This window comes from Coffea eugenioides, chromosome 11 (genome assembly GCF_003713205.1).
Source record: "Coffea eugenioides isolate CCC68of chromosome 11, Ceug_1.0, whole genome shotgun sequence".
Classification (NCBI taxonomy): Eukaryota; Viridiplantae; Streptophyta; class Magnoliopsida; order Gentianales; family Rubiaceae; genus Coffea; species Coffea eugenioides.
This window is the reverse complement of record NC_040045.1, coordinates 47,341,290-47,365,140: the sequence shown is the minus strand read 5'-3', so window position 1 is coordinate 47,365,140 and position 23,851 is coordinate 47,341,290. Positions and strand designations below refer to the sequence as shown.

General features: G+C 35.5%; 3 protein-coding genes across 4 annotated transcripts; all 3 read left to right on the top strand.

Moving 5' to 3' along the window:
• The first annotated feature begins 10,112 nt into the window (after window positions 1–10,112).
• Window positions 10,113–14,116, top strand: LOC113753462 (alpha/beta hydrolase domain-containing protein 17B-like). 2 transcript variants are annotated; one of them, XM_027297618.1, is made up of 5 exons: window positions 10,113–10,703; window positions 11,323–11,359; window positions 11,456–11,692; window positions 11,863–11,910; window positions 13,530–14,116. In XM_027297618.1, the coding sequence occupies exons 1-5, from the start codon at window positions 10,402–10,404 to the stop codon at window positions 14,016–14,018; spliced, it is 1,113 nt and encodes a 370-aa protein (XP_027153419.1). In that variant the 5' UTR covers window positions 10,113–10,401; the 3' UTR covers window positions 14,019–14,116. The 2 variants fall into 2 exon arrangements, with proteins under 2 accessions (XP_027153419.1, XP_027153420.1); XM_027297619.1 differs by lacking the exon at window positions 11,863–11,910.
• Window positions 14,117–14,711: 595 nt separating this feature from the next.
• On the top strand, window positions 14,712–21,197 carry LOC113752766 (protein argonaute 4A-like). Its single transcript, XM_027296829.1, has 23 exons — window positions 14,712–14,744; window positions 15,534–15,785; window positions 15,860–16,065; window positions 16,159–16,380; window positions 16,455–16,591; window positions 16,659–16,756; window positions 16,840–16,937; window positions 17,031–17,202; window positions 17,319–17,435; window positions 17,526–17,633; window positions 17,736–17,798; window positions 17,866–17,979; window positions 18,078–18,246; window positions 18,325–18,437; window positions 18,517–18,654; window positions 18,787–18,917; window positions 19,150–19,215; window positions 19,744–19,807; window positions 19,899–20,010; window positions 20,084–20,157; window positions 20,498–20,592; window positions 20,669–20,700; window positions 21,040–21,197. Exons 1-23 carry the CDS (start codon window positions 14,712–14,714, stop codon window positions 21,195–21,197), a joined length of 2,772 nt encoding a protein of 923 aa, XP_027152630.1.
• Window positions 21,198–22,675: 1,478 nt separating this feature from the next.
• LOC113752765 (autophagy-related protein 16-like) lies at window positions 22,676–23,633 on the top strand. The gene is made up of 2 exons (XM_027296828.1): window positions 22,676–22,775; window positions 22,948–23,633. The coding sequence occupies exons 1-2, from the start codon at window positions 22,676–22,678 to the stop codon at window positions 23,631–23,633; spliced, it is 786 nt and encodes a 261-aa protein (XP_027152629.1).
• Window positions 23,634–23,851: the final 218 nt, after the last annotated feature.

Genomic DNA, 23,851 nt, shown 5'->3' with positions numbered 1-23,851 from the left:
GATTGTTACGACCGAGGTCTGCCTTTAGCCTAAATCAACTCCAGTCAAATGAAGTCTCTACCATTTTGCTTAGAAAATGAAAGATGAAACTTCATACACCTTAAAGTTCATAGGACGATAAGCATGGAGTCTTGGATACTTTTCTTTTGGTTGTTTTTTTTTTTTTTGTTGGGGGGTAGGGGGGTCGAGGGGGTTATTTTTATTTAAGAAAATCATTCTGTACATAAAATCAATTTTTAAGGTACAATGCATCAACAAGGTCATCAATCGGGGTTACGTCCTTAAGTATTATTCTTGCTATGCTGTTGCCTAGCTAGGCCATCGAATCATTTCAATAGTTCGACACTCACAAGAGCAGAAAAGAGAAAAGCAAATAGCTTCTCGTGCATTTAGCTAGGTCGCTAATTAATTATATTTTAGAGCAAATTTCACTTTACCCCTCTGTGATTCAGCATTTTTTACATGATCTTCTATAGTTTCAAAAGCTATACATAACCCCCTCGTGATTTGAATTAAAGTGTCAAAGTGACGGGAATGATTATTCATTGTGTAAAATTGAAAATTATTTATTAATCAAGAGGGATTGTGTGTATATTTTAAAAACCATAAAGGGGTTATATGGTAAAATATTAAATCATAAGGAGGTTATATGGTAAAATATAAAAATCATACGGGGTTAGTGTTTCATGTATTTATAAGGGTAATTTCGATATTTTTAGAAGTTCCGTTACGAATAACTATTTTCGTCACTTTGACACTTTAATCAAAATCATGAGCGGGTTATGTATAGCTTTTGAAACTATAGGAGGATTATGTAAAAAAATGCTAAATCACAGGGGGATAAAATGTAATTTGCCCTATATTTTATTGATGATACCTGTGAATGTGTATTAATCACTTCAACATCGCTTTAGTCCTAGATGGTGATAGACAATAATCGTACACTGTATAACAGTCCAGCGAATTGTGTTCAGTAATTGACGTTTCTGCTCTATTTCAGTTTAGTTTCCACGTAACTCTTAAATTCGACTAAAATTGCCAATTGTAGAGGTTTTGGTAGTGAATCATCAAATTATTAATACCTACTTTTGAGTGCAATTAAAAGATGTATTAACCTCTTTTTTTTTTTTTTAAAAAGAGAATTTTTATTACTCAGATAGTTGGAAATCGTCTAACAGCAAATGATTGATGGAAGTAACTAAAGTTGGAAGGTTAAAGTTGTATTAACCTTAATCCAAAGTAATCAAAGAGTACACTAGTTGGAATTTTTTGAATTTCTTATTACTATTCATCCAAATATGCCAAAAAAATTAATATAATCATCTATAGAATCAAGAACAATTAGCAATTAAAGTATTGTAAGTTTCTATAACTTCTAGTGAAAGTTTAGACAAAAATAAACAATTGAGTTCAACGCAATAAATCAGGAGGATTGCACGCATAGCTGCTAGCTCCAAGTAGGCCTGTCAACGGGTCGGGTCTAGACTCGGATCCGGATCCATTTTGTCAAACAAAAAACGGGTCGGATACGGAATATAGTATTCCGACCCGTATTAGACCCGGATCCGGATATAAATGAATTAATAATTTAAAAAATATATATTTATCAATATAATTTGATTAGGGTGATGTATTTGAGTAAAGTCAATTTGATTTCTTTTCTTATTTGGTTTTTTCTTTGCATTAGTTAGAAATTAGTTTACAAATATATTTTTTTCTCATTTTTATTAGAAATTATAAATTTTGCTAAATTTGTTCGGGTAGACCCGACCCGGATCCGGGACCCGCCGGATCCGGATCCGGAACATAGAATAAAAGACCCGTCGGGTAAACGGGTCGGATCCGGGTCCGGTATAGTAATTCGGGTCCGGGTCCGGAATAATGAATTCCGGCCCGTTGACAACCCTAGCTCCAAGGGTCAAAGATTGTTTTAAAACAAATTTCATAAACAATCTTATCTCAAAATTTTTGATTAGTGTATGAAAATTTTTCTCCCATTGCCTTAATTATGTTGAGATATCATTTCGTGTAATTTCTAAGTCGATCTAGTTTGAAAGAGTTGAACTTTTCTTGTCTTTTATTGTCCAAGTAAATTTTTTTCTTTCCCTTAATCATTAATAATACAGCAACACATTCATATAATAAAGTAGTTCAATGCTTAGCATATCATCAACTTGAGTGCCTCAACATTATAAGCCAAGATGATTTGATCCAAAAACATGGAATGCCTCAGTCTATTATTGAAGTGAAATAACTCTTATTAAGCAATCTTCTTCTTGTAGTTTGCCTGCAGATTTGGTAATCTTGATACTGAATTGAATGATTAATGCATAATAGAATCAGACAAAGAAGTCTTTCAGTTTCATTACGAGGGTTCAAATTCCTCTTTCCCTTCCCTATTTTTTAAATTCCATCTTTTTCTTGTTGAAAGAAAAAATGTTATGGTTACAATGAATAGTACATTCTTAAATTCATCGTTAATATGACATGGACATGTTAGTATGGACACGCGTGGATTAGTCTGATGATTCAGGATACCACACGTGATCTCTAATAAAAAAAAACACTATCGTCGTTCAATTGAAATGCATTGCCCCGAATGGGCACTAGAAAACCCAAGATGGGATGCATTTGGGCTAGGTACTGGGCTCCATGGAAAAAGCATTTCATCTTCAGTCATTTTTAGCACTAGCCAGGGCTCTACAACAGAGCCCAATTAACCGGCTTCTAAAGACAGAATTAACAGTGAAACCTGCTTTTCCTTGCCCTTAAAAAGGCTTCAGCTGCTTCTTGTGGTTCATCCTATGTTCTTCTTCTTCTTTTTTTTTTTTTAAATTCTACTACCCCTTTTGACTATTATATCTATGATTGTGATTCAATTATTTCTTGCCACATTATTCAATAATTTAAAATCTTAATATACTAACATCTGTTTGCACATCGAACACTAAATTAAACTCATATATATATATATATGATACCCAAAATGAACTGCACAATTCCCTCTCTTTTATAGTTTATCTATAATAATTTAAACTATATGGCATGTAATTTAATCAAACTACTCGATTCAGACTTTACAAGCTACTTGGTCAAAGACTTGACTCTGACACGGTATTAACTGAATTCGAGTCGAATTTGAGCTACTTGATAAGGTATTTGAGTTGTATATGAATAGAAAAAACAAAACGAGTCGTAAATGAATAGAAAAACTAAAACTCGAGTATTCATCGAGATTTATCAAGTAGTGTGTATGCATGTGTGTAGCATGTATGTATGTGTGTAGCATGTATGTATGTGTGTGTGCGTATTTAATTATTTATTTATCGCACAATTACTTTTATTGGTAAGTGAGTTATAGAATTTACCCAAATACCAAACTTGAGAACACGGTTGAACTCAACTAAACTCAATTGAGCTCTAATTGATCAAACTTGAGTTTAAGCTCAAATAAGGTGAAAATAAGATCGATCTTGAGTTCGAACAGAACATTTAAGAGCTCAACGAGTTCAAACTCAAGTTCTCCTTCATAGCAACCCTACCTACATGAGCTTTACCACTGTGATGAAATGAAAAAGGCAAAAAAATTTACTATCCTCTAATTTCTTAGACAACTTTAGCATAGAGTGGCTTACACAAAACTAACCTCAATTTTCCAGCTAATTTTTAGGTAATGTCATGAGGAATATAATTTTGAAACAAGAAACCTCAATGAGACCTTGATATTTTTCAAGCTAGAAGCATTGTATAATTTTAATTTTGTTTAATCCATCATTTCATGCAAGAAACGGTAGAGGAAATGTTCAAGAAAAACAGTTTTCATTTAAATTCTTCTGTTTGTATCAAACCATGAGTCGCACGAATAACATATAAAAAGAAGACAAATATGATATTATATTAATCCATGAACGAAATTGTGAGCCTCACAACTTTTGTGACATTCTTATTATAAAAGGGAGACTAATATCCAGCAAAGTTAGAAAAGGGACACTAATTTTGACTTAATCAAATACATGTTACGTGCTAATGGAGGATCTAGCTAGTACAGCTCATACGAGTCTTCTTTTTTTTTCTTTTCTTCTCTCTACTATTTAATCAGCCATAACTTATACTTTTCCAGCCCTTGAGGAACATGCTTTCTTCAGTAATCCGGTTTATCAGCCTAATTCTCCTCTTAATTACACTAGAATTTATTTTCTAATTTGCTGAAGGAGAAATGAAAGAAGGAACATATGGCCTTTCTTTTCTTTTGCTTCAAGGAAAGTGTCATGGACTTCACAGACATACTCCCTGCATTCTTATGGGCTCATCTCATGTGCACTAGACATCTGCAAAAAATAATTAAGGTCAATATTTGTGGGGACATATAAGGTGTCCTTAATCCTAACAACTAGTCACATTCTAAGTTTCTTGCATGCCCTTCTTAGTTCCTAGACCTAGTTTTGTTGGGTTCACAGATTGAACAGGGTTCTAGATAGAGCTCTGTGTTTAGCACAAATTGTAATCTAAGACATAGTAAAAAGTTTTTAAAAAAATTTCATACGAGACATAAGTAATTGGATTAATCTTTCCTACATTAACAGTGTATACACTGTCAATTTTGAATGAATGACAACTATATAAAATTTAAGTTTGAAATTTAATTTTTACGCATGTGTCATGATTCTAATGGTAATGGTCTATACACTGTCGGTGTATATATAAATTTACCCTAATTAATTTATTATAAAAATAATAAATAAATAAAAATAATTGAACACATTCCATTGTAATCTCTCCAACCAAAGATACATTCATTGGCCAAGGCGGAAGAACAATTATTCTAAAGTGGCATGTGAGCCCTCATATAAGATTGGATTGGATCTCAGACTCTTATCCCAAGCAATAGCCTCAACTTTCCTAGCTGGAAACAGTGGGATATATTTCATAAATTGAACAGTTATTGACCAATTTTACTAATAAACTAACCAGTGATCACAGTTCTCATTGTGTAATGATTCATGTATAGCTGTGTGGTGCCCTTCTCAAGGATTATTCATTACAATGCCACACACAAATTGTAGATACATTGGAAACTCAAAAGTGAGATCACCAAGGTTTTTTTTTTGGGTTCCTGTGTTTAATTTTTATTTATTTTTATTTTTGGGATTGGATAAGGGCTTTTAGTAGTTATCTCGAGGAAGAGGAAAAAGTAAAAAATTACTAAGAAAAATTGAATAATAATAAAGTATATCCTGGTAATACAAAAGTTTATGATTTTTTAACTATTGAAAAAGATTGGGATTTGGGAATATAGGGGAAGGGAGGGGCCACTTACCCTTTCCTCTGCCCCTATGATTAGGGATGGCAACCGTGGCGGGCACCCGCGAGGGTCATTGGGGCGGGGGAGAATTTTTTCCCCCGTCCCCCGCCCCGCCACCAGTTTAAAAAAAGAAATATATATATATATGTACATAATTATATATATATAATCATATTATTAATTATACTACTAATTATACATGTCTATTAATAAAAATTATTAATTATTTATACTAAATTTATTAATACATTTATGTTAAATTCCTAACTACACTTAATACAATAACACTTTTTTCTAAAAAAACACAATAATAATTTAGTGATTGTATTTGTATTAAAAGTGAAAACTTGATTATTTTAGTTATATTTGTTTCATCATATTAGATTGTATTTAAATAACCTTTGTTTAATTATTTTTATGAGTTTCAATTGTGAAGTTATAATGAATAATAATTTGGTGATGTGTTGATATTTTAGTACTTAATTATTTGTTCAAATTTAATTATAATAAAATTATATAATAAAATTTTTTTAACCCCACGGGGCGGGGCGGGGCGGGGGGAATTAAAATGCAATGGGGCGCCTCCCCCACCCCATCCCCGCCCCATTGCCACCCCTACCTATGATCTTAAAAAATTCTGCTTTACCCCTTAAAAATTGGGAAGTTTTCAAAATAGTCCTTATCAAGAATTAAGGTTCCGTTTGGATTGCTATTTTTAGAAGTTTTTGTAGAAAAATGTACTGTAGCAATTTGATATATGTAAAGTAAAAAGGTGACTAAAAAATGTGCTCACGAAAAACGTAAAAATTTTTCTATAAAAACTTATTTAGCGAATATTCTGCAAAAGTGTATTGCATCGTACAATTTACATGAGGCAAAGCTTTTTTTTTCCCCGGAGTAAAATTTCTTCCCATTCATATGCCAAGGGCTCAAAATGGGCACTTGTGAATTGTACCAAAGTTTTTTTCTCAGAAAACATAAAATTAAATTGAAATCGTGTCTAAAAGCTGAACTTTAAAAAATTTTCTTATCTCACTTTTACAGGTTCAGCTTTTACTTCTCAGTGACAGAGAAACATATTGAAAATTAATAAAGACTTAGATGTGAACCATAAATTCAAAGTGAAATTGCAATAGCATGCGTTATATGCACAGCAACCTGTGCATGAATTGGCAAAGTACAACTATTTTTACAGCAGAACGCACGCCAAGAATGCTTTGATGCGGACTGCTCTTGCTCTTTCTGGTCTCTTCACAACAATAATTTCCATCATCAAGAATGCAACGCATGAGTTGCCCCAATGAAGACCAGTCATGATGCACAAATTTAGAAAAAGAAAAAAAAAAAAAGAAGGAAAGAAAATTAAGCACTCATTTGATTTGAAAGACACAGAAAATGGTAAAACATAAAGCAACAATTGATGGATAAGGTATTAGATTTAGAACCAGATAGTCAAGGAATACATATCTGTCAATCCAATATTAAAATGTTATCATGCAAAATTTAAGAAGTTACTATGTATTAGTGTATTCCCTTTGTTCATGGAGAAAACAAAAAGGAAAAAGATATTGCCTATTATTCCTGTTTAATTTACTCCAATTTATCACGACTTTTTGATGTGAATTAGTTCTGAAATCTGAAATTTGAATCTATTATTTTTTTTTGAGACGATAATTGTTGTATAACCTATTCTATCCTAAACTACAGAGGAGGGGGAGTCTAACGAGGCTTGTGTTGGGGACTTGTAGGTACACAGACCTTACTAGATCAAAGTATTACTTATTCTATCTGAAATTTGAATCTATTAAGTTACTGAATTATTTCATTAATTGAGAAGATATGACAATTACTATAGGCATAAGTAAATCAGATATGAATGTGACACCTCCTTTGACAAGAAAAGTCCTCCACATGATTGAGGTGATTAATCACGAGTTGTTCCAGTCACCAACAAACTCTGCATTCCTTAATTCCACATGAATTCAACTTCAAGGCTAGGATCTGGATACAGTTATAGATTGCATCAATTAGCCAAATGCTTTTATAAGATATTGAAGTTAACTAATGAGAATATTTAAATGCAAAGAGAGATAATAAGTGTGCGTCTGTTAATATATGTTAATTTTGATCTAAATTGGGTTGGACTCATCCAACGGATGCCCTTAGGTACTCGTGAGTATATGTCCTTAGTTACATTTAATCCACACTGTACATTTAGATGCTCAATCAAATTTGTTTTACCTTTGCTACAAAATTATCACATGATGTTACTTTTAACGAGTGCTCCATTAGTCAAACCCAAATTAGGTTATTTTTTAAAATTTTACAGTATAATTTTTCTATGCTCTTCAGATTCGTAATATCCATTCTTCAGATCTATTTTTTGATATCTGTGTATATGGTTGATGATGCAAATGCTATGATCGACATTAAAAGATAATGATGATGAGTGGTCAATATGTCATTTACTATCTCGAAATGAAATAACAATAGGTAATTCTTAGGTTTATGCAAAAATTTTCTTGTGATAAAAGAAGACTTTTCCAAATGATATGGAGATATTCATCCAAATTCTTTAAATGTAGTTCATGAGGTAGTGTAAAAACAAGGGAAGAGACAAAGGGCATCCTATGCAAGTGTCAAGAAATGGGGCTTTGTTTGGCAGGCAAGTTTTTTGTCAAGTTTGTCTGCTACAAGTTTTTTAAAAACTTTACAGTAATTTCAAAAAACTTTTCAAAGTTTTTAAACTATACACTTTAAAATATTCAGAAATTTACACAATTCAAAAAATTTTTAAAAAACTTCTACAGTAAGTTACAGTAAAGTTTTAGACAAACACCCCCGTTTGGACAGCCATTTTTCTCCGAAAAATTGTGTCATTTTTCGTGATCACATTTCCCTATTTTCTTTTTTCCTCACATACATTAAATTGCTACAGTAATTTTTCTACCAAAAATCCAAAAAAATGCAATCCAAACGGGAGTATGTGATTAACTTTTCAACCAACACGTAGAAAACAATTGAGAATGGCAACAACTTTTTGATTTTGCAATTTATTCCATATTTGATTCCTTCCTATAAAGAGGCAAAAGAATGGATAGGTTCTTAGTTTCGGATTTCGGATTTTTCTTTTTAGGAAACCTTTCTTAGTAGGATTTGCTGAAGCATTTACTATTAGTTAATGTGTTTTTTATTTTCTTGCTCACCTCCAATCCAATCCAAAGGGATAAATACTATTTTAGACTTTTAGCCCCCGGCCTTTGTTAGTAAATACTCATATTATATCCATATAATATACGTTTGTATATATCATTCAAAAAAACTCTCATAATCATATATTTTAAAAATACTTTGAAAAATAATCGTACTTTTCACTTTACCGTATAAAAGACATAATAAACTTTTAACATATTATATTTTAACTGTTAAAAATTTTAAAATTTGAATAAGAATAATGACATACTTTTTGAGTTATATACAAAATAAGAGCGATATCTATATATATCATAATAAATGTAGAAATAAGAGCGATATATATGTCTATCATAATAAATGTAGATATATACATATTTAAGTAATAAGGTGATAAAATTTTAATAAATTTAACGTCTTATTCATAAAAATAAATTTAAAATTGATATAAAATGCATCATAGTATTTGAAAACCGTAGTAAATTTTATTGGCATTTTTAATTCCACAACTTTTAAATGTATTCATACTACTCACGTACAAATTTATATACATAATTTTATCGAACACGTATTTTTAATCATTTAGTTAATGGTACAAAGTTGAAATGTATACTCAGTGATCCTTATAAGCTTCTTTATGCAGAACACAATTTCAACCACTTCCGTGGAAAGGCATTTGTCCAAATTCTTCAACACTAGTGACCTGACTCTTAGTCAAAGGCCCTGAATTGGTCAACAGTGAAAATAGGGGGACTAAACTAGTTTTGTAAAATATATAAGGGACCAAATTGCTAACTAGTTCACACCCGAAACTGACTGGGGACTAAAACGACTAATTACAAAATGAAGCAAATTTATTTCTTCCCATCCCAAACAAAAGCTAATAATCATTCATAGAAGTTTTCCTTTTACTTTTCCTCTTAGATATTCAAAGGTAATCTTTACTTATAATAGATACTTATATATATAAAAAAAAAAGGTATAGTAGTGGTCCATACCAGGGCAGTATTGGCTAAACGTTTATAGTCACTCTTTTTTCGAAAAATATTTTTAGGCTTCCAAATTTAATATAGTCATGGGCCAAATGTAACCAAGAAAAAGAATTAAAATTAAGGGCTTTTTAATGAGTACTTATATAGATTATTAGTCATTAGGGGATTTAAGTACTAATTCTTTGAATTGTGAAAGTATCTCAAAACAACGTAATATTAACAGACGCGTCATGAAGTATTAATCAATTAATCATGAAATTCTTGATTTCACTCTCAAACTCTCTCACCTCTCCCTTTTCCTTATGCAGCTTGAGTCTCACTTGAACAAAATAAACAAATTACTAGCCATAATAGTGTGCATAATATTTGCATATAATAGAAAAAGAAAAAGAAGAAGACCAATACTTGCTAACATATCCAATCTATCATAATTCTACAAGTACTTGATGTTTACTCTTTTTTGGTTAATACTACCATTTCCAGTTGTGAGGAACTACACATTCTAATATTTTATCCTTTTTGTGCCAACTTTGCACTATTTGGGATTCCCCATTCCTCCAGAATGTTTATCTATTTTTTGGGATAGTTCTCCTACCATGTGGATTATGGAGGGAGGGGCAATCTCCTATCACCCTCAAGTCCAATCCCAATTTTCATCATCTTTTATAGCACACACACAAAAACTACCACTCTTTTATGTTGTACAAAGGGAAGAGGGGAAAAAAAACCATTATTAACTTGCACATGTCAACTTGAATACTCTACTCCTTCCCAGTGACCAAAGCAGCCATCAAACATCTTCTCTAATCTCTCTCTGCCCACTTCCCAGAACAAGCCCTTCAAAGTTTATACCACCATTATCAAGAAAATAGAGGGATTGAGCAGGAGGAGGAGGGAGGGAAGGAAGGGGAAGAGATGGGAGGGGTGACATCATCAATGGCAGCAAAGTTAGCATTTTTCCCACCAAACCCACCAACATATAAGATACTCAAGGATGAAGAAACTGGGCTGTTGCTGATGGACCCTTTTCCCCATAGAGAAAATGTGGATATTCTGAGGCTGCCCACAAGAAGAGGGAATGAAATTGTGGCCCTTTATATTAGGTACCCAATGGCTTCCACTACTCTGCTCTATTCTCATGGGAATGCTGCTGATGTTGGGCAGATGTATGAGCTCTTCATTGAGCTCAGCATTCATCTCAGAGTTAATCTTATGGGGTATGATTTTGAATTTTCTGGGTTTTTATGTCCTTTCATTTTGGAAATAACTGTGTAACTGCATATTTTATATGCTGATTTATGTCAATAAAAGCTGTGGAAAAAGAGAGATTTTGTTGAAAGTTGAAAATTTTTGGAAATTAGGTGGCAGTCCTTCAAGAACTTTGCTTAAATTCTTTCTTTTTAATCCTGGTTTGAGGATTATTTGTGTATGTATTAATTTTTTCGTGGGGGTGCGGAGTATTAGAAGATAAAAGGTTTTGCTTGTTAAACTATTGGTTGAAAAATGTGATTTTGATTCATTATAATCTGATCTTGGCTTGGAAACTGAGATGTTGGCACCTTCCCTGTTGTTATTGAAATAGGAATGAGGTTGGTTCCGAAATTGGTGTTTCGTATAGTTAATGGTACAGAGAAAGTTGTCTTACTGAATGCAGATGTGAAAATTATTTCAACAACGACAAATAAGCTAGCATGCTATTGATGTCTCTAAAATTTTCATGGCTGGCTCCAGCATTCTTGAGCTGATGGTTATTTTTTTTCCCTGTATGTTTTAACTGCTTAGGTCAAGTTAATCAAAGAATCTTGAGTGTTCTAAAATGTATTATCATCTATGCAGGTATGACTACTCAGGTTATGGACAATCAACTGGAAAGGTAAAAAAAGTTTGTCATGGCAATATCTGGCCCTCTCTTTTTAAGTGATCAAATGTCTACTGCACCCACTGAAGTTCATGCGTGCCACTTTTGCAGCCAAGTGAGCATAATACTTATGCAGATATTGAAGCTGCATACAAGTGTCTTGAAGAGACCTATGGTGCTAAGCAGGAAGATGTCATCCTTTATGGTCAATCCGTTGGAAGCGGCCCTACTTTGGATCTTGCTGCACGTTTGCCTCAGCTAAAGGCTGTTGTTCTGCATAGTCCTATTCTATCTGGCTTAAGAGTTATGTATCCTGTGAAGCGTACATACTGGTTTGACATCTACAAGGTGAGAAAATTGTTTATTGATCTTTTTGATCCTGTTAATTGTAACGTTATATTGTGCCATTCAACTCCCCAGACTGCCCAAATAGCTCCAGTGCGTGAATCATCTGCCTTTTAAGAAGAAGGACTTCAACATATCCTATCTCTAAGCATGCTTTTGCTGGTTTCCTGCAGAATATTGACAAAATACCATTAGTGAAGTGTCCGGTTCTGGTCATTCATGTAAGTGTTCAGTTGTTTTTTTAATTAATATGTGCGTTGGAAATTGGATTAAAGCAGCCCTTAACATGGTAGTTTTTTTAGCTTCCTCAATAGAATTCATGTCAGATTATGTGTGTCTATTTTACGTTCAAGTGAGTCAACCACAATAATGTATCTTGAGTTTCAGTAACCTGTCCTTCTAGATTGACATATTGAATATGGTAATGTTCATCATTAAAAAACAATTGAAACAGTATCTGGAGCAAAATCATGATGACAGGCACCCATTTCAATGGGGAACTATATTTACCAAAAAGGAGAACAGGAAATAAGTGGGTAAATGAACTGAAGCTGATGTTGAAATGTCAAAGATTTTAATTAACATTGCAAGTAGCATCTGTAGAGTTCAATGAAGGAATGTAGATTTGATTTTCTTTTCGTATCAGACTTTCTATATACAATTTAAATGGAACACTGCATGGAAATTTTGTTCTAATACATGCAATGCGTATCAAACTGACTGTCAGTAGAATAGTGAAAGCACACCATTGCCTGTCCCCCAGGAGAAGGGGAGTTGATAAGTAAAGGCAACAAAATGTTATTTGACTCCCTTGACCAAACTCTATCTTGCTGTTTTTAAAATATTGTGGCAGTAGTAGGTCATCAAGATGTCTGTTGGCTGGATTTGGTTGATCTCTTTAGGAATCATTCAGCTTAACGATGCAGCTAAAACCTAGTGTCAGAAATCATGTTCCTGTATCAATGCCTGAAACAGGGTGTGAATTGTATATTAATGAATACAGCTAGTTAGTTGATTGGCGAAGACCATGGAGTAATACCTTCTTATGGTCTTATGTCCTCATGAAGGTGACGTGCCAGCCTCTTTATATGCACATTGACCTTCGAGAAGTGACAGTGTCCTCATTTTTGTTCGCTATGTCTAATTTTTCTTTAATCATAAGTAGTTCCTCCCATAATGTTTTATTGACCATAATCTGGATACTTCTATCAATTACTTGATCATTCAGAGTATCCATACTCATTATCCATCTCATTCTACCATGTGGCATTTGTCCACCTAATGGTCCAAGTCTTTGTTGTGTTTCATTACCTCTTCTGATCTGAAATGCAGAAAAATTGTTGCTTGAATCTCCAATTCCTGTACATAGCTTCTGTGTTTGAATAAAATTGGTCCTGATAGCAATTGATGTTGCCTTAGTGCAACTGATTTTCAGATCCCCAAAAGTTTTTTAGTGCAAGTGATGTTGCTTTAGTGCAACTGATTTCCAGGTACTAGGTTGTGAAATGCCTTAACTGCAACCAAAAGTTTATTAGGTGCTAGGTGTCAAAGGTTGGCTAATTTACTTATGCAATAGCCGGTGTGACACGCACGGACCGTGTCACGGAAGGGGGGCTCATCTTGAGGAGTCTGCTTTTATAGCTGGCCCTGGCAGTTGAACCCATTAAGGGCAAGATCTATCTTTTCAAATCAATGACTCATCTTCTTATGAAAGCAACAATATTATTCAAGTTCTCATTCTATTTCTACTGCCTTTAGCACTCTCTAAGCTAGATTTTTGGTTCTCAAACTTCTAGGTATTGTCTTATTGATATGCATTGACACTGGCTCAATTCTGCAGGGCACTTCTGATGAAGTTGTTGACTGCTCTCATGGGAAACAGCTCTGGGAACTGTGCCAAGAGAAATATGAGCCATTATGGCTCAAGGGAGGAAACCATTGTAACCTGGAATTATATCCTGAATACATTAGGCACCTGAAGAAGTTTGTAACCACTGTTGAAAAACCACCCTCACAGAGAAACATTACAAGGAGAAGTATAGACCGGCCTGAAATTTCCAGGAAGAGTGATTGTTTTGAGGCTCCAAGAAAAAGCACTGACCGGAGAGAAAAACCAAGGCGAAGCACTGACAAGGGGGAAAGACTGAAATTTTACGAACACAAGCATACAACTGATGACAAAATCTCAAAGTCAAGAATATCCTGTGATTACATGGAGAGATCTCGCAGGAGCGTGGAGTATCACGAGAAGTCTCGGATGAGCATTGATCTACAGCCAGAGAAAGCGAGGAAGAGTGTGGATTGGCTAGACAGGATACGAGCTACATGACTCTTTAAACCTCATTTAGATTTTGTAACTAGCGTCTCGATTTGTGAGGAGTGCATATAGGCGAAGAAGTTGAAAATTAATTGGTGGTTCTGTGTTTTTGTCCTCTCTTACTCTGATGTTTCCTCCAATAACGGTTAAATGCAATACATCATCTGTGTTGTGAAACCTTGAACGGTCAGAAGAAAAATTGATAGAAATTTTTGCACTCTACTAAGTTGCTATTTTGATAAGGTAATTTAAGTTATAGAAGAAGACAAAAATCCCCATTTCTCAAACGTTAAAAACCTGCAGCAAGACTATTGCAGCTTCTTGTCACATTTCCAGTGAAATATGGGGTTCGATGTAATAGGTACAGTCTAGATAGACATATTGATAACAAAATTTTTTGACACGTATGTCCAAAATATGACTGGAAAAGGGTTGAATTTCCCCCAGGAAAAAGAAAAACATAAAGTAAGGGAAGAGAGTTGAAATTCCCTTGTTCTCCTATCTTAAAAAAATGAAGTCTTGAATAGGTGCACCAGAACACTTTCACTCTCCTCAACCACCTGTCTTAATTCCATTAATTTGCCACAATATTTTCACTGCTCGTTACACGGAAAAACTCATTTTTGCATGTATATCTGCGATAAAGCCTACATCCTAGAATTTCTTAGAAGTTTAGAAGTCAAGATGTAGAAGTATTTGACAGTCATGTATGATTCAGATGAGGAAACATCTTTGCAGGTTGCAGTCTGAAACAATTGTACTCACGTAAGCTCTTAGTTTGGCGTGTGGAAATGTTCTCCTGTCCTCAAATAGAAAGGAACAAAGTTTAAGTACTCTCCTTCCACATGCATTCTTTGTGGATTAATCTGTGGATTGATCTTGAACGACAAACAAAGACTATGTCTGCAAGCGGAAATCACAGTTTCACCAGGCTGGCATGAACATTCTTCTGATTCGGTATAAAAATGATCAGCCCATATGTAGTATTTCACTTTTCAATATATATACTGATTAGGACAAGCAAGCAACCAAGACAACTAGGAAGTAATACTTAATGGCTTCTTCAACTTGAATAGAACAAACAATCTGTTTTTTTTCCTCTGCTGAACAAGAACATTGGTAAGACAACTTCAAAATTTACTACTCTAATTGGAGCATCTTATGCAGCTATCAGTCAGTTCTTTAGTCCTGTTATTTGAATAGTTAGAATGACCAAGGAGGTGAATTTCCTCTCATCTTTATATATCATACTATTGAGTAGAAGTCTTATGTAATGAGTTGTGAAGCTCTGAAATTTCTAAGATTTCCTGAATAAGAAGTTTTGTTCTCTGAGTTGCTTTTATCTACTAAATTAGAACCATGTTGGTTTTTCGTATTCTTAAGAAATTATGTTTTCCATGCCATGTTTAAGTTTCGTCCAAGAAAAAAGTACTTCTTGTGGATTATAGAAATCTGCTGTTTACACTAAGAAAATTGTATGATGGGATAAACAGAATATCTTGCAACTCGTTTCCTCCTATGCTGTAGGTATTGAAAATGAAGCCTGCAGACTTATCAAAGCATTGTGCTGGGCCACTCGCTGAACAGCTTTTGACAGTAGCTCCCATGCGAATAGAAGTAGAAAAGGGACCTGAGACTGAGAGGGTTGAACTCTTAAATCAGAAGAGCAAAGTGATGAACCCGCCTTGCCCCGGGTCCAAAGGACTGAAAATATTGCTACTGACTAATCATTTCAAAGTCTCTGTTGCTGCTAAGATTCCTGACTTCTACCATTACAATGTAAACTCCTGCCTTCCTATATTTTGATGAGAAGGGGATTTCTGCATTCCTGAAGTTTTAATGTCTTCCTACAGGTTTCCATCTTGCATGACAATGGGAAGCTTGTTGGCAGTTCAAACCTTAGAAGAAAGGTTATAGCTCAAGCCCATGAGACATACAAATCAGAACTAGCTGAAAAATCATTTGCATATGATGGATTTAAGAACTTATATACAGTTGGTTGTCTCCCACGAAATAATCTGGACTTTGTTGTTGTGCTTAACGCCATCTCGCTAAAAAGGTAACAGGAAATTTTTTCCTTCTCTCGTTTGTGGTTTTGTAATATCCTGTAGTATTTGCTGGTTCAATTTACAAGGTCTTTTCTTTAATTCAGAGTTTCTGGAGGAGGTAATCTTAGCGGCAAAGAGAGTCCCTGTGAAAATGATCAAAAGAGGCATAGGCTTATGTCTTCAGCCAAAACTTTTAAGATACAAATGAGCTTTGTGGCAACCATTTCTACACAGCAGATTACGAATACAACAAGCGAACAAGGACCAGAGAAGCATGAAGGCCTGAAAGTCTTAGATACCATTTTAAGGCAACATGCAGCTAAACAGTACGTGCATGACTGGCTTGGAGATTCCTTGTTCCTCTTGCATCACTTCCATTTAAATTGAAAATTTTGTTTAGGGAATATCTTGTTCTTCGCCAATCATACTTCTCAAATGACTCAAAGAATTTCATGGACTTGGGTGGTGGCGTTTTTGGTTGTAGAGGTTTCAGTTCAAGGTTTCAGGATCTCCAGGGTGGATTATATTTGAATTTTGGTAAGACATCATTTAGATTCAGGTTTCAAAGGAGGTCTCCTAGTAGCTAATATATTTCAAATGCCAGATGTGACTACTACAACAATTGTTCAGCCTGGTCCAGTGATTAATTTTCTCATCAGCCACCAAAATGTGAGCGATCCCTTCAAGGTTGACTGGTTGCAGGTAATAAAAATTATATTGATGTTAAGTTCGCGGACCATGTAGATGAACCTTCCTCAGGTGTTTTTCTGCTCATTCTACACAAGGCAAAACGAACATTAAAGAATTTAAGGATAAAGGTAGCGCACAACAACCGTGAATGGAGAATCACTGGGCTTTCAGAGAAGTCCTGCAAGCAAGAGAAGTAAGTTCAACTGCTATGATTTTATGGCAAATTTTGGCCGGCCAAAAATGATGCTTCTTCTTCCCTTAATGCGTTGCTGATAATCCTCCGCAGATTTTGGTGTAAACTAGATGGAGGAAGTAATCAAGTTGCTCTTCTCCAACAAAAAGAAATGACGGTATATGATTATTTTACTAAAGTGCTTGGCATTTCATTGACTTACTCTGCAGACCTGCCATGCATCGATGCTGGAAAACCATGCAGACCAACTTATTTTCCAGTTGAGGTGAAAAATTTTGTCTTCTTTGTATTTTCTCTGTATTTTCAAGTTAATTAATCCATGCAGCCGGCAGTCACGATTTCTTGGGAAAAAATGTGATGTAATTCGTGTAATTTATTCAGCTCTGTTCATTGGTTTCTTTGCAACATTATAAAAAAGCATTGACCAATCATCAGAGGAGAATGAGGGTATCAAAATCAAGCATACAGCCAGAAGAATTATACTTGGTTTTGACAAATGTAGGTCAACGACCACTTATTTTACGACTATCACTGCAGTTTGGTTAAAGCAACAATTGGAGTTCATACTAAAATATATCTCTTTCTCAGGAACTGAGGCACTGTAATTACAATGCGGATCCACTGTTGCTTTCTTGTGGCCTTTCAATTTCTAATAGTTACACCCAAGTTGAAGGTCGTGTATTATCAGCACCCAGGGTATTCTGACAGTTTTTCTGCTTTCTACAATTTTAATGTCCCATTGGGCATTTGTCTAAACTTGAATAACTCTGATGGTTCCAATCTATCCCACTGTTGCAGTTGAAAGTGGGAAACAATGAAGATCTTATTCCTAGAAATGCCTCATGGAGCTTTAAAGATAAGGTGAATGAAATATTTAATGTGGAAATTCTACATTATTGGTTCTAATAGCCATTTACATCTTAAATAGAAGCTCGTGGAACCAAAAAGAGTTCAGTGCTGGGCAGTGGTAAACTTCTCTAGTCAGCATTACACCCGCAATTTCTGTCAAGAGTTGGCAAAACTTGGTGCAAAGATAGGAGTGGTAGACTTCTTTGTCTTCATATATGTTTCACTTCTCCAGTAGGTTTACTACTGAGTTGCTCTATCTATTGCATAGCTTATCTTGTTTCCAATTTCTAGACATTGGATCCCCCAGTATGTGTCTTTGAAGAGAATCCCCAATACAGAAAGAAACCACCACATGTTAGAGTGGAGAAGATGTGTGAGCAAATAAGCTCAAAAGTTCGCAACAACCCTCTTTACTTTGTGCTTTGTTTCTTATCTGAGAAACGACAGAGTCCTCTATATGGTTTGTTCCAAACATCATTTGACTAGACACGTCTTTCAAGTTTTATATTTTAGTCAAAGATTGAGTTTCTTCTTTTAGGTTATTGGAAATGGAAAAGCCTGGCAGAGGTTGGAGTTCCAAATCAGTGCCTTGCAAATGATAGAGTTGATGAGAGTTATCTGCTGCATGTTCTTTTGAAGATTAATGCAAAAGTAATGTTCTTCAGTACAAACTTGATTCTTAATTTGCATATATTTTATCTCTCTCATGTAACAAGTTGCCTTCTTGCAGCTCGGTGGCTTTAATACAAGATTAGCTTCTGAGATGACAAGAACCATCCCTTGGGTATCGAAGATTCCTACAATGATTTTGGGAATGGAAGTCATGCCATGTGTCGATGGGCAGTCAGAGCTACCTCCCATTGCCGCAGTAAGTGTCCTCTTGTACTGATGCTCAGGTTCAATTACCAGTTAGTGTGGACTCTGGTTTCAATAACTAATAAATCAAATATAGATCAGTGTAGAAATCATTTTCACCCATTGGTTCTCTTTGTTGACTTAGGTGGTTGGCTCTAGACAATGGCCATCAATTTCCTGCTATAGAGCATCTATTCATACGCAGACTAGGAACGACCAAATGATGGATTCACTGTTTAGGCAAGTGTCCCAACAGGAGGACAAGGGAATGATCAGGTAGCGTCTCCCTTTCCCTGTATAGTAAAAATAACACATACAAAAGGGAATGAGGAACTACAGGCGTATATGGTGTCCTTTCTGGATACCTATTAGCTATTACCTACAAAATTGATGATGCAATGGAACCGTTCTTGGCTGGAAATTATTGACCTCAGTTTATCATCTAGTATATCAAAGTGTTATTATGAGTACTTAGAGTAGCCTAATTTTTATTCTTCTTATTTAACAGGGAGCTACTGATGGATTTCTATGCAAGTTCAGGACAGAAAAAACCTGCACAAATCATCATTTTCAGGTGTATTTTCTATTAAGGATTAATTAGTCTTTATCTGATATCTTTTGTTATTATGCGGTAATACTCATTCCTCAGTAAACTTTATGTTCTCTAACACTACTAGATGCATTAATCATTTCTCTACATGAATTAAGATTAAGGCACATACAGCTATGGGAATCAATGTTTATGCTCCTTGACAGAACCAGAATTGTAAGTTATTTAGTCATGCTTAGATTTTGGGCCAGACTTTGAAGATCAAACTCCACCTAGCTAAGAAAGGCATAACAGGTTTTTTGGCAATTTTCCAGCCACATTAAAATTTAGTAGCAATCACATCCCCTTGTAATCTTCCTTTGAATGCTTCCAATCTAAAATCCCATCTTTTTTCAGTGCGCTGTTAACTTAAATCTGTTCAGTTAGGGCTATTATCTTTGTGCCATTATCAAAAAAAGAATCTTCATTCTTTAACTATCCATCAAATGTGAGAGTTCCGAAAGTGGCAGGATTTGGTGCTAATCATTACTCACTGGTTTTTTTGTTCTTTAGGAATGGACTCAGCACAACACAGTTCAATCAACTTCTAAACAATGAGATGGATCAAATTTTCAAGGTTTATTATGTCTTTGTGCTTAGACGTATATATCGTCTTCCCCCATACTGTAAGTTGACACTTTTTAGTTACTACCTCCTATCTTCTGTAGGCATGCAAATTGCTTGATGAGACCTGGTGTCCTAAGTTCACTTTGATTATATCAGAGAGATCACATCACACAAAATTCATTAAAGCTTCTCCCGTTGACAATGTTCCTCCTGGTAACATTCTAGCTCCTTTAAGCATCAATGTTGACCATTTAAAACATATGTTTATTGTCCTTGTTCTTTGCAGGAACTGTTGTGGACAAAAAGATTTGTCATGCAAAATGTAACAACTTCTTCTTGTGCCCCCATATAGCTAAGAAGGTGAGACTGTTATATAGACCAAACAACACTCATCTCATGAAAGACAGCAGCACCACCTTTACACCAACTCAAATTGAGTAAACCATGCATTAGTACCTGCATAATTGCTTGAATTTGGTTTTTCATTTCGTTTCCTTTGGGAGAGGAAGGTTCCATGTAAAGGCCAAGATAGGAAGGCTGCCACTGATCTGATGACCCTTGCAACTCCTCTTTGCTTTCGCATTAGGGAAAAAAAAGAGAAGAAAATACAATGCTATGGAATCTAGCTATTGCTACATCTTCTTTTTTTGACGGTGGAAAAATGTATCTGATGGCTTAAATGTTTCTTGTCTCACTTTAGGGAACAGCAAGGCCTACTCATTATCATGTTCTGTTAGATGAGATTGGTTTCTCATCTGATGAAATACAGGAACTTATTCATTGTTTATCATATGTGTAAGTTGACAATCATCTTAATATCCTTCATTTGATTTACAGAGCTCCAGAAACTTAGCGTTTGTACATTTTATAGGTACCAGAAAAGCACGACTGCCATTTCCGAAGGTACCAAACTCTCACTTTACCAGTTAGATTAGAGCTTTGGATCTAAGTTCAGACATTTGTGCAGAACCTATTAATAGGTCATTCTTGCATTAGTACACATCAGTTATGATCATTTTCAGCGAGAGAAATAGAAAATGAAACCAGGTTTCCCATCTCAAGCTGTTAATTTGATGACTTGCTGCCCTACTGTCACGTCCAGGAGAGGATGGAGAAGCTTTGTTCTCTCTGGGTGGAGCCCTAGACTTCTTATTCTGCCATGATGAGCTAACCATTTTGGTTTTCTTGCATTTACATCCAGAAATACTACTTTAAAATCACTAACAATCGTGCTTCTTGCAGTTGCTCCAATCCGCTATGCACGCTTGGCTGCAGCTCAGATGTTAGAGTTGTTCAAGTCTGATAAAACAAGGAAGATGTATCCAGGAAACCGAATTCCATCCCCTTCAGAACTTCCCAAGTTGCACAAGGATGTGCGTTCCTCAATGTTCTTCTGTTGAAATTTCTGGAATGTCTAAGAACTATTATGTTTCTGCCAACTCCTACTGGAATTAGAAGTTCTATTATGTCAGTTGAACTCTTTCGTTTGCACTGCTTCACTGCTGTTGATCTATGGAGGCTCTTAAACTTCATCTGTATATATTAACATCTTTCCTTCACTGAAGTGAATGGAAGACCTAGTTCTATCTCTTTTGAGGCCGTGTTGGCTTGGAAAATTCTTATAAAAAGTAGACATAGGAGAAGAAATTCTTGATTTCTAGTATATAAAGTGGTCAGATTTAGATCTTTCTACAGTTCAGGATACAAGTAATTAACCAACTACTACAGTCTTCAAGGCAAAAGTGAATATATGCTCACAACTTCAGTTGCTAAACTCCTGATAGCACAAAACATTCCTAGCACAATAGTTGATAAAATTTTTTATCTAACCTGTGGTATATTACAAGACTAAGATGGTTATACATGTAAAACTTCCTTCGCCTTCTGATTCTGCCTCACATTTCAATCTGTCCGTATATCATCATTTAAGATATCATCCATACACATTTTAGTAAAGCTTGATCATTACTACCAAAATACTAATATACCACAACATGGGGGTGACAAGTTGATTGAATTAAATTATAAAAAAAGTATGAAACTAATTAAGTCCCTTAAAAATGAGAAAACAAAGAAGGCCACTACAATGGAAAATAGAAAATGAATGGGATGTCTTTCTAATTATGAGATCAAGAACATTAAGTAATGAGCAAATTTTGCACTCTTAAAACCATAGCGTGTAAATACAACTTTCAAGCCTAAGAATGATCCCAAATCTACGCCCTTGTGAAACCTTAGCCTTTACACCTGTGAAGGAACTTCCATTCATTATCCTCTTGTTGACTTCGCATATTAGCTAAAATTATTAAGATAAGCTAACAAGTATATTACACTTTTGCTTGGGGGCCAAGTCCAGAATATACAATACTGTGTATCATTTTATTTTGCTTGTTAGCTGAAGAGGTGAATTCTGGTTTAACGAGCTGTGTTGAGCGGCTAGGGTATTCTCCTGTAGTGGGGTACGACTCTATAGAAACCACCTGCTCAAGTTATCAGAGGCGGAGCTGTGTCCCCCGGTTCCCCTCCGACGGTCTAATTAGTTCGGATAGGAATAAAAAATGGAAGGAGCTATTGGGAGTGATCTTACAGAGTATTCAGTTGGTCCTTCCTGAGTGGGAGGCTCTGATACTTATACGAGACAACTTGGAGGGAAGGATGGTGGAATCCCCGTTCCTAGGATCTGACGGGGATTGAGAGTATTCGCCTGATTTGATAGGTCTGTGCAGAGACTAGGTCTCATCAGATGTCCCGTCTGTCCTGCAAGTGTCAGGTCAAAAGCCCTCTATTATCACGTCAATCACAGCGCCACTTTGGGGCAACAGTAGACGTAGGAGTCACCTCAATCCTCCATAGGCGAGGTATAGACGAGGTGACCAGAATGGATGGGGGTCCCCTACGAGATGAGGGGATCATCTCGGCACGACCGGGCCGAGATGACCATTATCAGAAACTATGGACAGGAAAGGGGGCTCGGCTTGGTTAAACCGAGCCGGGTTGACCATCCTCATTAGCTAAGTTCAAACTTCTTTATTCCATGTATTTGAACTTTTTGAGATCCAATTCCTAGATCCCTATTAGATAATGATCTCAAATTCTAGTTCCTGTCAATCTTATATATCATCTATATTTTATTTGTCTTACTTATTGAAGGGATAGAAGGAAATTTGTTTTTACACCATGGAAGATGTTTCTCTGGAAGAAATGGAAGATCAAGCCAATATTCAGCTTTCGCCACCTCGAAAGAAGAGCAAAATCTCAGTGAATCCAGCTTAACTCAGGCAAATGCTGCGAATCTGCCACAGCCCCTGATCCCAAACCACCTCAGGCACAAGATTTATGCTCACACAGGGCAATGCAACTCTGTCTTATTTCTCAACAATTCAGATTACTTGGTCACTGGTGCGAAAGACAATGCCATAAAAATCTGGGACGCGAGAAATGGAGCACAAGTTAACTCTTTCGAAGGTTTTCAAGGCGCAGTTTGTGATATGGCAATCAGCAGAGACAACAGGTTACTAGTTGCAGGCCTCACCTCGCGAAATATATGTGTATGGGACTTGAATTCAGGCCAAATTCTTCAAACTTTGAAGGGCCATCAGCAAAAAGTTTGTGCAGTTGATATTAGTAAATTTGAGGATGAATATTTGATCATCAGCGCTGCCCCTAGTGACTGCATAAAGATATGGAACCTGCAACATGAATACCCTCTAACTAGCCTTCATTTCTCTCCTAGTAACACTAATGCCATCTGTTTTGCAGATGAAAGCAAAATGTTCTGCTCAAGCCATGATGATGGGAAAATCATGTTTTTTACCATAGAAAAGCTGGTGACATGAAGGTACACGGTCAACCAATTACTTCAATTCGTTCACTTCAAAATGGGAATATTTTGATGAGCAGCGGAAGAAATGTTTTGCACAACTTGGTTGATGTTAGGACAATGCAAGTTTGCAGAAAATTTAAGACAAAGGGCAGTAATGTGGCTAATAATTGGATAAGAACTTGTGTTGGTCCTGATGAGAATTTTGCTGCTGTTTGTTCTGCTGATGGTACG

Coding starts and splice junctions, on each gene's coding strand:
- LOC113753462 (XM_027297618.1), top strand. CDS start 10,402: ATGGGAGGGGTGACATCATCAATGGCAGCAAAGTTAGCATTTTTCCCA. Junction 10,704..11,322: donor CTCAGAGTTAATCTTATGGG/GTATGATTTTGA, acceptor TCATCTATGCAG/GTATGACTACTCAGGTTATG. Junction 11,693..11,862: donor ACTGGTTTGACATCTACAAG/GTGAGAAAATTG, acceptor GGTTTCCTGCAG/AATATTGACAAAATACCATT.
- LOC113752766 (XM_027296829.1), top strand. CDS start 14,712: ATGTATGATTCAGATGAGGAAACATCTTTGCAG. Junction 17,799..17,865: donor CATGGAGCTTTAAAGATAAG/GTGAATGAAATA, acceptor CATCTTAAATAG/AAGCTCGTGGAACCAAAAAG. Junction 20,593..20,668: donor ATTCATTGTTTATCATATGT/GTAAGTTGACAA, acceptor TACATTTTATAG/GTACCAGAAAAGCACGACTG.
- LOC113752765 (XM_027296828.1), top strand. CDS start 22,676: ATGGATGGGGGTCCCCTACGAGATGAGGGGATCATCTCGGCACGACCG. Junction 22,776..22,947: donor AGGAAAGGGGGCTCGGCTTG/GTTAAACCGAGC, acceptor TACTTATTGAAG/GGATAGAAGGAAATTTGTTT.